Source organism: Haliotis cracherodii, unplaced genomic scaffold (assembly GCF_022045235.1).
Source record: "Haliotis cracherodii isolate W230 unplaced genomic scaffold, xgHalCrac1.p SCAF_27, whole genome shotgun sequence".
Classification (NCBI taxonomy): Eukaryota; Metazoa; Mollusca; class Gastropoda; order Lepetellida; family Haliotidae; genus Haliotis; species Haliotis cracherodii.
The window spans coordinates 3,322,183-3,336,715 of NW_027266283.1; the positions used below are offsets into that span (position 1 = coordinate 3,322,183).

Sequence of the window (14,533 nt, forward strand, 5' to 3'; positions counted from 1 at the left end):
TGGTCACTTGCAAACACAAATAATTGTGAAATGTTAAAAAAAAGGTTTACATTAGAAACTAGACCCTACTCGACGACTGTTGGGAGGCGCAACTAAACTTAGGCTATCGCTAAAACAAATACCATACATGTTTTGAAGTTTTAAGTACCTTTACTCAAATTAACTCAATGTCAATCTGAAACTGAGTCTGGCGGAAATGTCAAGAAATTGGACTACGTGTATACTATACATTCAATATTTATTTTAGTAAGTAGGAAATAAATATAGTAATTTTATAAATATTTCATTAACATCTCCAATTTCTGCCGGCAGCCAAGAATGTTTCTTCGGATAACAGACCGTGTCCCCGCCCAAGGAAAACATATATACAACAACATTACAACAACAACATCGTAAAGCAAATAAATGAAGCATATATACTACAGTAAACCATGGTTATAACGAACACGCTTATAACGAACTGACGGATATAACGAACTTACTTTTTTGGTCCCGACCATGTGCTGTAGTTATGCGGTATGTATGCTTATAACGAACTACGGTTATAACGAACTAAAATTAGTAGTCCCTTTGAGTTCGTTATAACCGTAGTTTACTGTACTACATAAATCGTTCTTATCGTTTTTTTAAAAATAGAGGTGCCGTTTTCGCCCGACAATTAGAAGCCTTTTTCGCCAAATAAGGTGTAATTACTATGTAATAAGTCAATGTTGTTTCAACAGCGTTTACATTTTGTAAACACTTAGACATCTTCCATCATATATTTTTGATGTTTCATGTATTATATGTTGTCGGGAAATTCTTTAAAATGTGTTATATAGCAGATTTGTTCGTCCACCGTGCGGAAAGAATTTATTAGCGGGTGTTATCCTCTGGTCTGTATTGTCTCCCTTACATACAATCCAATCAGAATCTATTTTGCATTCGGAGCGAAGCTGAGCTTGATGTAAACTAAAGTTAGTCTTGACGTTTCATCGTGACTAAGATGCAGAAAATAGCTTTTGACGCATGCTGATCGTCAGTTTCTATTTGCAGTACCCATGTCACAATATTTCATTCCGCAGTTAAACTTGCACAGATCAACATCGCATACGATACTGTCTTCAAATATTTCCCCCAAATCAAGACAAACAGTAAAGATCTTTTTCAGTCGACCTAACATTTAGTGAAACAGTTTTTCAGTATCACAAACACCCATGAAATATCCTAATTAACAATAGCCTCACAATAAGTCAATATAACGTTATGATCACGCAACATTTTGCTACGCATATGCACACCATAGCTTCATTTCAAACTCTCCCAGACCAAAACCAAACCAATAAATTGTGTCGATATACTCAATAAATTATCTGGGCAAACATTTCATCTTGGCAATCTACACCTAGATATTATTTAATTCTTATATTTATTAGTCTTTCATAGTAAATATGTTTGAGAGATTATGTGTAACAAAAAAAGTAAGGTAAAATCTAATGAATAGCTAAAGAAAATGATAATAATACCTTCATATCATAATTCACATGTTAATCATTTCAGCGAGAACAAAAGACAGCCATGTCAGACAACAAGACGAAGGAGGTAGCAGAGCCTACTGATGAGGTCGAGAATCTGGCAGCAGCTGAAGCCACAGTTTCCAGTGAAGACGAACTTGAAAAGGAAGAACCTAAACAGGAAGAACAAGCTGTTGAAGATGCACGAGAATTGGTCATTGTAGATCAGGATGCCTTTGTAAGTATGCTGAGTTTTATTTAAAAGGGACTACATGATTTTGTAAGTTGCAAACAAACTGAGGATTAGGTGGCGAAGCATACTGTGTTACAAATTAAAGGGTTCGCTCAATATTTTAGTGTACACGTGAGTGAGAGTTAAAAATTTACGTCATATTCAGGGTTAGAAACTAACAGTTTTCGTCCACTAGTCCTCATAATGATAATAGATAGCAAAACCCTTAAAAAGGGCGAATTTCTACTAGTCCTTATGATACCTTTGGCTTTACCATTGGGCAGTTTGGCAAGGACTACAGGACTAGTGCCAATTTCTAATGCTGCGTATTGGCATTATTTTAGTATATATGTGTGCTGGTAAGAACTTCATATTGTCCAAATGTTTTCTCAAAACCACAATCATTTTATAAAGATCAAGATTTCAAAGACTTGATTTCTAAATCCATGTTTTGTGTGAACACTGAAAGGGAGTTACTTCCCTTTGCATACCAAAATCTTGATCTTCGTCCCTTTCCGCAAGCTATCTTAACACTAAGATGATCGTAACTCCCATACTGTAACATAGGCTTATGACAGTTGTAGCACCATGACTGTTTATTTTGAAGCTGGAAGGACAAGGTATGAAAAGGACCCTTTATTGCCCACGGAGTCTGCTTGAGTACAAAGACAAACAAACTTTCCGAAATTAGGATAGTTATCCGACTTGTTCATGAGCACTGATGAGAACTGGCATAGATTCTGTTCCTTTAACATTTCATGTTTTGGATTGACAACAACACTTTCAAATATTTCAAATATTTGAAGGGGCGGTCGGGTAGCCTAGTGGTTACAGCATTCGCTTTCACGCCGAAGACCCGGGTTAGATTCCCGACATGGGTACAATGTGTGAAGCCCATTTCTGGTGTCCCCCGCTGTGATATGGCTGGAATATTGCTAAAAGCGGCGTAAAACCATACTCACTCACTCTCTCACTCAAATATTTGAACATGAGCTAGTCTCTGATGCAAGCAGATTTTCTGAGCTGATGTGGATAGCAAGAGTGCAAACATGTGATCGGACATTCTTCTTAGGGCATCACTCACTCACTCACTCACCCTCACTCACTCACTCACTCACTCACTCACTCACTCACTCACTCACTCACTTCTTGTAATGTCTGCCTCTTCTTCTTTCAGGATGTCGACTTGAACCACAGCCGTATTGCTAAGATAGAAAACTTGGAAAATTTAACAAGATGTGAGGTAAATGTGCAACTATAGTGCTAAACATTGTTAGAATGTAACATTTCCAGACAGCCTGACAAGCAAGTCATGCGATGGGCCCTGATTTAGAGCTAGTCTTGTAATAAAACGGGTTTTACCTCGCAAAGTGCATCAAATCACTTGAGAACCTTGATCAAAATCATGGAAAGATTTGGAAAATATCTGTTGATGCCCAGTTGACAGTACACATGCTCTGCAAATCCTACAATTGTACGAATTCAGCGTCGCAGTTGCCATGTTGTTTATGAACCGGATGTCGATTTAGTTTCGTTGTTTTTTTTATTGGACCATGCATAGACTCATTAGTCCATCCAAAATATAATTCCTTAATTCCAGCCTAGTTCGGAAAGGGTGGAAACTGAACTTTTAAAATCCCTTGCCTTGGGAAGATGAGTGTTAGTTAGCATGTCAACATGATCTTCTGAAGAAAGACTGAAAGTCTGTGCATTGCCTTCAAGATACCATGTTGTTATCTATGAGAAGTTAATACGTAATCATCATATCTTGTAATCATTTATACACTAGTCACTAATCAGTTTTCATTATTGCCCAAGGAATTGATATGTCCATCAATATCTGAAAAATAGTGATCATGTTATTGGTCAATATTCAAGGTCAGTGTCTGTCATGTGACCGTGACCGCGACCGCGACCGTTTTCTATTGTTAGGTCAGCATTGAAATTTTATTGTTTTGTGACATGATATGGGTTTACCATTAAAATTCAAAGATTCTTAATAGCAATGTCTAAAATAACTGCCTGCCTGCCCGTGGCTGGTAACTTTTCTGTCGGGCTGCATGAAATTTTCTTCCACCTGCCCGACTGTCTGGCAGATGATTTTAAGAATGCTTACGTATTCAGTTTTATCATAACTCCTCATAGATTCTCTGGTAATTGTTAGCATTATTTCAAGTGAATCATGACATCAATCCTCAAAAAGTGTCTCTTATTTTTGCAATATTTTAACATATATAATGTCAATGGGGGCAGGTAACTTTGAAGATGGACAGGCAACACTTATGTGTCAACTGCCAAATTGTCTCTTTGGTTTTGGGGCGATCGGGTAGCCTAACGGTTCAAGCGTTCGCTCGTCACGCCGAAGACCCGGGTTCGATTCCCGACATGGGTACAATGTGTGAAGCTCATTTCTGGTGTCCCCCGCCGTGATATTGCTGGAATATTGCTAAAAGCGGTGTGAAACCATACTCACTCACTCACTCACTTTGGGTTTTAAAATGATTTCAAACACTGCTTAATAGAGGTATAACAATTTGTAATGTGTGTTTCAGACCCTGTGTCTCCGTCAGAACCTGGTGAAGAAGATCGAGGGTTTGAGCACCTTGGTGACACTGCGGGAGCTGGATTTGTACGACAACCAGCTGACCAAGATTGAGAACCTGGAGGGACTTGTAAACCTGGAGTAAGTCGGCGTTCCACCTTCTGACCAGCTTGACCAGCATATCATAGTCAAACTATCTTGTCCAGAAAGATTAGGTCCTACAAACACATGCTATTGTTATCCCCTGCCACAAAAAGGGGCGGTCGGGTAGCCTAGTGGTTAAAGCGTTTGCTCGTCACGCCGAAGACCCGGGTTCGATTCCCGACATGGGTACAATGTGTGAAGCCCATTTCTGGTGTCCCCCGCCGTGATATTGCTGGAATATTGTTAAAAGCGGCGTAAAACCAAACTCACTCACTCACTCCCTGCCACAAAGTGGAAGGGGGTAATAGGAATGGGTGCTGTCTGTCTGCTATGTTTTGTTTCTGCAGCAGAACCGAAAAACGAGAGATATCTGAACTAAACTTGGCACATAGATAGGTCTATTGGTAAACTGGTGCCTTTTGATAGGTTGGGAGTTCTGAAAAAATTATTTTCGAAGTTTCCATGGCAACGGCTTGGACTTAGACTGTAATGGTGTTAGTATTGGTGGGGGATGTGAGTATTTCATGCTTGTTATATTGTTATGGTATGAATTTGTATTGCGCCCTGCTCAAATGAACACAGACCATGATAGATCGTATTGTTACCCTGGTCACTAGATCAGTGGGCAGTCCATTTTCATTCTCAACTCTCTGAGGAGTTTAGAACCCATGGGTGTCCCAGTCGTCAAAGTGCAGAGGTGCTCATCATCGCATGATAAACATCACCTCTGAAGCCACCAACTTATAACCATGTAGGACTTTTAGGTGAGGTGAAATTTGGGTTTAATGTCGCGTCCAAGATTATTGCACTTATATAGCGACGTGCATGTGTGTGTGTGTGTGTGTGTGTGTGTGTGTGTGTGTATGTGTCCTTGTTTTAGCCCCCTAATGCCGATCTCCAGACAGGGTAACAACAAGTACCATCTTTTAACGTCTTTTGGCATTGAACCCCGAACTTTCCGCTCCCCAGGCGGACGCTCTACCACTAGACCACGGAGGCGGTCTGTAGGACTTGTAATAACACTGTAGTGATGATGAGGACCTGGTCCTCGTCCATTCATTAGCACACTATATTCATGTGCATATATTTCTCTTGGAGGAGATAAAGGAGGAAACCTGTTCTTGTTTTACAGACAACTTGATTTGTCCTTCAACCACATTCGGACAATTGAAGGTTTGGAGGGTCTCACAAAATTGACGAAACTGTTTCTGGTGCAGAACAAGATACAGACGGTTGAGAACATCGACCATCTGGTCAATGTGGAGATGCTGGAATTAGGTGCTAACAGAATCAGGGTAGGTGATAACAGAATCAGGGTAGGTGCTGATAGAATCAGGGTTGGTGATAACAGAATCAGGGGAGGTGATAACAGAATCAGGGTAGGTGCTGATAGAATCAGGGTTGGTGATAACAGAATCAGGGTAGGTGATAACAGAATCAGGGTAGGTGATAACAGACTCAGGGTAGGTGCCGACAGAAGCACGGTAGGTGATAACAGAATCAGGGTAGGTGATAACAGAATCAAGGTACGTGCTAACTCAATCACGGTAGGTGATAACAGAATCAGGGTAGGTGCTAACACAATCAGGGTAGGTGCTAACACAATCAGGGTAGGTGATCACAGAATCAGGGTAGGTGCTAAAACAATCAGGGTAGGTGCTAACACAATCAGGGTAGTTTATAACAGAATCAAGGTAGGTGCCGACAGAAAATGGGTAGATGCTAACAGAATCAGGGTAGTTGATAACAAAAACAAGGTAGGTGCTAAGAGAATCAAGGTAGTTGATAACAAAAACAAGGTAGGTGCTAAGAGAATCAGGGTAGGATTCTAGCTGAGTCACAAATCTGGAAAATAGCGTGAGCATGCTGGTGATGGAAAGCACAACAGAAGGTGTAATTGAGAAAAGATAGGGATAGATTGTTTTATGATCTTGTTCTTTCAATTTGTTTACAGAAAATACAGGGTATTGACAAGCTGACCAGACTGAGCAGCCTGTTCCTTGGGAAGAATAAAATCACAACATTGTCCGGGCTTGACACCCTGGTCAACCTCACTTGTCTCAGTATACAGGTAAAAACATTATTGTGTAATTTCTTTAAAAAATTGAAGTGGGAGACATTTTTTGTGAAACAATTTGTCCATCTATTGATGGATGTGCTTCACATGAAGCATAATTGTTTTGTATGTCCGTTGATTACCTTGTCGCCTCACTTTTTGACTGACCAGTCGCCTCTCTTGTAGACTGACCCATTTACCTGCCTTGTTGACTGACTTGTTGACTGACTTCGTTGATGGGCTCATTGCCTGTCTTGTTTGCTGACCCATTATCTGACTTGTGGACTGACCCATTGACTACCTTGTGGACTGACCCATTGCCTGCCTTGTTGACTGACCCATTGCCTGCCTTGTTGACTGACCCATTGCCTGCTTTGTTGACTGACCCATTGCCTGCCTTGTTGACTGACCCATTGACTGACTTGTTGACAGACTCGTTGATTGACTACCTACCTTGTTAACTGCCTTGTTGACAGGCTCATTGCCTGTCTTGTTGATAGGCTCATTGTCTGCCTTGTTGACTGACCCATTGCCTGCCTTGTTGACTGCCTTGTTGACTGCCCCATTGTGTGCCTTGTTGACAGACCCATTGTATACCTTGTTGACTGACCCATCGCCTACCTTGTTGACTGACCCATCCCCTACCTTGTTGACTGACCCATTGCCTACCCTGTTGACTGACCCATTTCCTACCCTGTTGACTGACCCATCCCCTACGTTGTTGACTGACCCATTGCCTACCCTGTTGACTGACCCATCCCCTACGTTGTTGACTGACCCATTGCCTACCCTGTTGACTGACCCATCCCCTACCCTGTTGACTGACCCATTGCCTACCCTGTTGACTGACCCATCCCCTACCTTGTTGACTGACCCATTGCCTACCCTGTTGACTGACCCATCCCCTACCTTGTTGACTGACCCATCCCCTACCTTGTTGACTGACCCATCCCCTACCTTGTTGACTGACCCATCCCCTACCCTGTTGACTGACCCATTGCCTACCTTGTTGACTGACCCATCCCCTACCTTGTTGACTGACCCATTGCCTACCCTGTTGACTGACCCATCCCCTACCCTGTTGACTGACCCATTGCCTACCCTGTTGACTGACCCATTGTCTACCTTGTTGCCTACCTTGTTGACTGACTTGTTGACTGACCCATTGCCTACCCTGTTGACTGACCCGTTGCCTACCTTGTTGACTGACTTGTTGACTGACCCATTGCCTACCCTGTTGACTGACCCGTTACCTACCTTGTTGACTGACTTGTTCACGGACCCATTGCCTACCCTGTTGACTGACCCGTTACCTACCTTGTTGACTGACTTGTTCACGGACCCATTGCCTACCCTGTTGACTGACCCGTTACCTACCTTGTTGACTGACTTGTTCACGGACCCATTGCCTACCCTGTTGACTGACCCGTTACCTACCTTGTTGACTGACTTGTTCACGGACCCATTGTCTACCTTGTTTACTGACTTGTTGCCTGCCTTGTCCCCCAGGACAACCGCCTAGTGACGATACAGGGCCTGGAGTGTCTGGTCAACCTGGAGGAGCTGTACATCAGCCACAACGGCATTGAGAAGATCCAGGGACTTGACAAAAATGTGAGTACAGGGCTATACCACACTAAAATTGTTGCAACCTGTACACGTTCAACTGGGAATGGACGCAAGCTATTTACATAATGAGTCCTTTGGGATGCACAAAAGTATGACTGTAGGAAAACTTTAGATTGCATGTTACACTCTCAGTGTTCATGCTCCTTGTTCAATCTCAGTGTTCACTCTCCTTGTTCAATCTCAGTGTTCACTCTCCATGTTCACTCTCAGTGTTCACCCTCCTTGTTCAATCTCAGTGTTCACTCTCAGTGTTCACCCTCCTTGTTCACTCTCAGTGTTCACCCTCTTTGTTCAATCTCAGTGTTCACTCTCAGTGTTCAATCTCAGTGTTCACTCTCCATGTTTACTCTTAGTGTTTACTCTCAGTGTTTACTCTCAGTGTTTACTCTCAGTGTTCACTCTCAGTGTTCGCTGTCAGTGTTCACCCTTCTTGTTCACTCTCAGTGTTCACCCTCCTTGTTCACTCTTAGTGTTCACCCTTCTTGTTCACTCTCAGTGTTCACCCTCCTTGTTCAATCTCAGTGTTCACTCTCAGTGTTCACCCTTCTTAATCACTCTCAGTGTTCACCCTCCTTGTTCAATCTCAGTGTTCACTCTCAGTGTTCACTGTCAGTGTTCACCCTCCTTGTTCAGTCTCAGTGTTCAAACTCCATGTTCACTCTGTGTTCACTGTCAGTGTTCACCTTCCTTGTTCAATCTCAGTGTTCACCCTCCTTGTTCAATCTCAGTGTTCACTCTCCATGTTTGCTCTCAGTGTTCACTCTCCATGTTTGCACTCAGTGTTCACTCTCCTTGTTCAATCTCAGTGTTCACTCTCCATGTTTACTCTTAGTGTTTCCTCTCAGTGTTCACTCTCAGTGTTTATTCTCAGTGTTCACTCTCCATGTTTGCTCTCAGTGTTCACTCTCCATGGTCGCTGTCAGTGTTCACTCTCCATGTTCACTCTCAGTGTTCATGCTCCTTGTTCACTCTCAGTGTTCACTATGTGTTCAATCTCAGTGTTCCCTATGTGTTCAATCTCAGTGTTCACTCTCAGTGTTCACTGTCAATGTTCACTCTCCTTGTTCAGGGTTGATTGTCTTGAAATTCCCGTCTGAAATAGGCTAAAGGCTTCAGAGCATGTACAATGATAGTATATGAGTGAAATCCTTGGACAACAAGTGAATTGTCTGACATGTCGTCACCCTGAGACTGTTGTGGTCATGCTATGGATGCAAGATATTTAGTTGGCATCGTCCTTGAACTGGTCGACCGCCTCCATGGTCTAGTGGTAGAGCGTCCGCCCGTAGAGTGGAAGGTCCGGGGTTCGATCCCCAGCTGCGTCATACCAAAAGATGTTAAAAGATGGTACTTGTTGTTACCCTGTCTGGCACTCGGCATTAAGGGGCTAAAACAAGGACTAGTCGGCTCGGAGTCCGTATACTGTGTCTGAGTGGGGTATTCATGTTAAACTGCGGCAGGGTATCTCAGTGAGTTAGCACTATAAATTGGCATCAGTCTGGACTAGTACAAGCAGCCACACACACACACACACGTGAATGCACGTCGCTATATAAGTGCAATAATCTTGGACGCGGCGTTAATCCCAATTTCAGCTCACCTGACCTTAAACTGGTCACACAAACACATATTGCACTTGACATATTTGTTGCAGATTAATGATTTCTGTGTTTATGTGTTTCAGTTGAGGTTGACAACTCTGGATCTTGCAGAAAATAAAATTAAGAAGATTGAAAATATTGCACATCTCACAGAACTTCAAGAATTTTGGGTAACATTTCCGATGTTTTACTGCTGATAAACACTGCTCATCAAAGGGATCAGACACCGCTATGTATAACAACTTGTACTTCTCAACACATTAATGATCAAATATTGGATGTGTAAATAACATTTGTATATCCTGAGGTACCCTAGTTTCGAACAGTTAAGAGGGCATTGCTGATATTTCAAAGGATGAGTGATTCAAAACTCAAATTCTGCTTTATATCAGTAGGCGATGCCTTCAACTATAAAATTCAGTTACATTCCGAAAGAAAAAAACTCCTTGATAGAAGGAGTGACCTCCATTGCCTTATCTGTAAACTTTCACTGCACTCGAGTGACGTCACCTATTGTCGAACACCTGATTGGTTGCGTACTTTAAATGAAGAGTGAGTGAGTGAGTTGGGTTTAACGCCGCTTTTAACAGTATTCCAGTTATATCACGGCGTGTCAGCTTAATGTGGGAGAAAAGCCCGAAGTGATGCAGGTCTCAGACGTTTACCACTTCGGTGAAACCCACGAGCACGGGTATGGTGCTGACAAACCTAGAAACATAATCGGGGCGAACCGGGATTCGAACCCACAATCATAGGTTTCTGGCGTGGCCAAGGGACGCAACTCTGCACAGCGAATCGCGGCGCCTTAGACGACTGGGCCACCCGTGCCCCCTTTAAAATGAAGAGACAGGCTTTGGTGCACTGTTCTCACAGGTCGGCATTAAAACTAAAAAAGTAATTGATAGTTTGAAACCTATTCACTAAATATGAATATTTGTCACATTATTGTGTTCACACTATTTTACTCTTCCTTTTCATCATGACACAGGCACCATGATTCTGAATGACGACGTAATTTTCTGACAGGTGTTCAGTTCTTCACATGAACTCAATGTTGACAGGCCAAACACATGCATTCTCAAGTTGGCAGCTTTGAAGACGTCACACCTCTCCCTATAATGTGACAAATCAGTATCAAACACGGCTGTTCGAAAATACTTGGCGATATATATTTCAGTTCAATAACACTACATACAAGTGTGTATTTCAATTATGAAAGTGCGAACAAATGTGACGATAACTATGTATTTTAGTTAAGTGGCAGTGTTAAGTGTATTTCAGTTAAGTGACAGTGTCATCTGTATTCTAGTTCAATGACAACCAGGTGTCGACCTGGGACAATGTGGACGCTCTCATCCCCCTCAAGAACTTGGAGACAGTCTACCTGGAGAGGAACCCTATCTGGTACGATCCATCCGACAACAAGAAGGTGGACGTCAACTACCGAAGAAAGATCAAACTGGCGTTGCCCTGGATTAAGCAGATAGACGCAACTCTTGCTCGATGATGATCTGTAGTAGTTAGTGAATTCTCTGTCCAGTTCATCAAGAGTGCTTGGAGTTTGTAATTAAGTAAAATTGACAAAATACAACACTTTTTGAAAATGTGTTATATTACACAAATATCTTTGTCAATGCTATGAAATCCCATACTTTGTATTAATGAATTCATGTGCTTTTTCAACGTATTAAGTGCTGAGGTACATACTAGAACCTACTTCTTTAACAAGCATAAGCTTATAACTATGTCTTTACGGTATGAAAATAATAACTTATGGTATAAAGGAAATCTCTATCTTATAGGACACGTGAAATTGGGTTTTCATGATATTCAGGAGGAGCGTCTTATAGATAGGCACTTGACAGATCACATAGAGTATATGTACATGTGTAACTTTGATAACTTTTTATGTTACTATCATAGGGTGTATATGTGGAGCTCTGTCCAACATGTTGTCCTGAGGTTCTCTGTAGTAGATTTCTGTCCAACATGTTGTCCTGAGCTTCTCTGTAGTAGATCTCTGTCCAACATGTTGTCCTGAGGTTCTCTGTAGTAGATCTCTGTCCAACATGCTGTCCAGAAGTTCTCTGTAGTAGATCCAGGGGGATATGTGGAGCTCTGTCCAACATGTTGTCCTGAGGTTCTCTGTAGTAGATCTCTGTCCAACATGTTGTCCTGAGGTTCTCTGTAGTAGATCCAGGGGTATAAGTGGAGCTCTGTCATACATGCTGTCCTAAGGTTCTCTGTAGTAGATCCAGGGGCGTATGTGGAGCGATGTCCAACATGTTGTCCTGAGGTTCTCTGTAGTAGAGCTCTGTCCAACATGTTGTCCTGAGGTTCTCTGTAGTAGATCCAGGGATATATGTGGAGCGATGTCCAACATGTTGTCCTGAGGTTCTCTGTAGTAGATCCAGGGGCGTATGTGGAGCGATGTCCAACATGTTGTCCTGAGGTTCTCTGTAGTAGATCTCTGTCCAACATGTTGTCCTGAGGTTCTGTAGTAGATCCAGGGATATATGTGGAGCGATGCCATACATGCTGTCCTTGGTGTTGACGATGCTGTCCTTGGTGTTGACGATGCTGTCCTTGGTGTTGACGATGCTGTCCTTGGTGTTGACGATGCTGTTTGGTTCGGCAGAGACAGATTTTACTCTCCACCTTGAAATATTTCCATATCCTTTGATAGTGAAAAGATTTATTTGTACCCATACTGATTCATGTCGACACCATTCCACTGCAGGAAGACATGGCTAGACCTCTTAGGGACAGTTAAAAATTGTTTGTGATGTTTTTAGTTTGTTAGTCATGAAACCTTGTCTGACATTTTGTCTTCTCCCCACTCAGCCTATGAAATATTGTAGGATAAAAAGCAACAGAACTGATAGATTACTGATGTGTTGTGTAGGCTTTGGAATATCAAATACTGAAGCAATGTCATTTTTACTAAAGCCTTTTATCAACTACAGTTGTTGTTGGTTTGTTAAATTACCAAAGTTTACAACTGGATGTCTTACATTTGCAACAATAACTTGTAACAATGTTAATGCACCTGATCGGGTGTGCACTGATTCACTGCTGTTTGTAATTGCCACAACTGAGGTCAACTGTAAGTGTACTGCATATCATCTTCCTGAGGCAAGGGAATTAATTGACTATAAAAGTCCGGTTTCCATCCTTGCCAAACTAGGCTGGTTTATAGAGTTATACTTTGGCTGGACTAACTAGGCTATGCGTAGTCCAATCAAATTAACTGAACAAAATCGACATCCAGTTCGTAAACTGCAATGCAGATTTCGGTCGAATGCAGGATTTGCAAAGAATGTATACCACCAACAGATATTTTCCAAATCTTTTCATGTTTTTAATCAAGGTGCTCACATGATTTGATGCACTTCATTAAGTAAGACCCATCTTATCATAATATAGATTTTAATTATCGATCAGATCGCTTGACTAGGCACCGCGATTTTGTTTGAAGCGAATGCTAGTGATATTAGAGGTGGAATCTGACTGGTCAGTAGGAGGGACATAGCTGGGACATAACTCATAATAGCCACTGGTGGCACTTCGATTAAGCTCAGGAATTCCCGCCAAGTTCAGCAAGGTTGTTAACTGGATAACTCCCTTGCCTCAGGAAGATGACTGTACGTACAATAATGACATAAATGTTGTTGGATTCACAGCTGTTCATGGCTCACCACATGCAAGTTTACATGTCCAGTTTGTAGATCATAAGCAAATATTGCTCTTAATTCATTCTTGGGAGAAATGTAGGTTTTCTACAGTCGTGTCAATTTGTTGAAGATTTTTTTATTTACGTGATGATATGCAGATCTTTGTGTTTGCCATTTTCTGGGTTTCATCACACCATGTACAGCTTGACATTATTTTGTATTTGTTTACAATATCACTATTATTTATTATAGATCCCTGAACATGTTGAAAATAAACATCAACTGTACTCACCAGGAATGTGTTGGCGACTTTGGTTTCATGTAAGACCGCAGTCAAAAACTACTCAATACTTTCAATACGAGCCCTTAGGCCTCAGATTTATTTTTTTTATTTCACAGCCCCGCCGCCCCTACTAAAAGCAGCCGATCTAATAAATAAATTGAACATAAATTATATTATTTTTTTTAGGTCCCGCTAGTTATATAGACCCTCTCCAATACAAACTGTTATATATTAATATGGGTCTACATTACTATCAGTGATTCAAGAAGCAACCCATGCTTGCTGTAAAAGGCGACCATGCTTGTCGTAAGAGGCGACTAGCGGGATCGGTTGGTCAGACTCGCCGATGTGGTTGATGCACGTCATCGATCCCAATTGCGTGGATTGATGCTCATGATGTCAATCACTGCATTGTCTGGTCCAGGCTTGATTATTTACAGACCGCCATCATATAGCTGAGTGCGGCGTTACACAACAAACAAACCAACCAACCAGTGATTCAAGAGGTCACTTGTGTGTTAACTCCCACTGCAGAATGACTTTCATATCAATAAATAAATGACATTTATTTTTATTTTATTCCGACCAGCGGAAAAGCTGGATTATGTCCATGAAACATGAAATTAAAAAAGTGTGGCCTTATGGTGTAGTGTGGGCATTCTCATGTCTTCCTCCCTTAAGCGAGACATTTGGGTAGCCTTGTGGTTTAAACGTTCACTCGTTACACTGAAGGGCTGTGTTCGATCCCTCACATAGGTAAAATGTGTGAAGCCCATTTCTGGTGTCGCCCCATGCAGATCACAGCTAGATTTTCTTGTTAATAATATAGAAGTCTAATTTCATCGCAAGGCCATTATTTGAGTTATTACTTCTTCAGGA

General features: G+C 41.8%; 1 protein-coding gene across 4 annotated transcripts; it reads left to right on the forward strand.

The window, feature by feature from the left end:
* The first annotated feature begins 894 nt into the window (after positions 1 to 894).
* On the forward strand, positions 895 to 13,864 carry LOC139473192 (protein phosphatase 1 regulatory subunit 7-like). 4 transcript variants are annotated; one of them, XR_011653921.1, is made up of 10 exons: positions 1,025 to 1,133; positions 1,540 to 1,731; positions 2,903 to 2,968; positions 4,278 to 4,408; positions 5,544 to 5,706; positions 6,366 to 6,482; positions 7,977 to 8,081; positions 9,781 to 9,867; positions 11,007 to 11,659; positions 12,190 to 12,202. XR_011653921.1 is itself a non-coding variant. In XM_071255709.1 (9 exons), the coding sequence occupies exons 2-9, from the start codon at positions 1,558 to 1,560 to the stop codon at positions 11,202 to 11,204; spliced, it is 1,041 nt and encodes a 346-aa protein (XP_071111810.1). In that variant the 5' UTR covers positions 895 to 956; positions 1,540 to 1,557; the 3' UTR covers positions 11,205 to 13,864. The 4 variants fall into 4 exon arrangements, 3 of the variants coding, with proteins under 3 accessions (XP_071111810.1, XP_071111809.1, XP_071111808.1); XM_071255709.1 differs by lacking the exon at positions 1,025 to 1,133 and adding an exon at positions 895 to 956 and having other exon boundaries at positions 11,007 to 13,864; XM_071255708.1 differs by lacking the exon at positions 1,025 to 1,133 and adding an exon at positions 994 to 1,017 and having other exon boundaries at positions 11,007 to 13,864.
* The last annotated feature ends 669 nt before the right edge of the window (positions 13,865 to 14,533 follow it).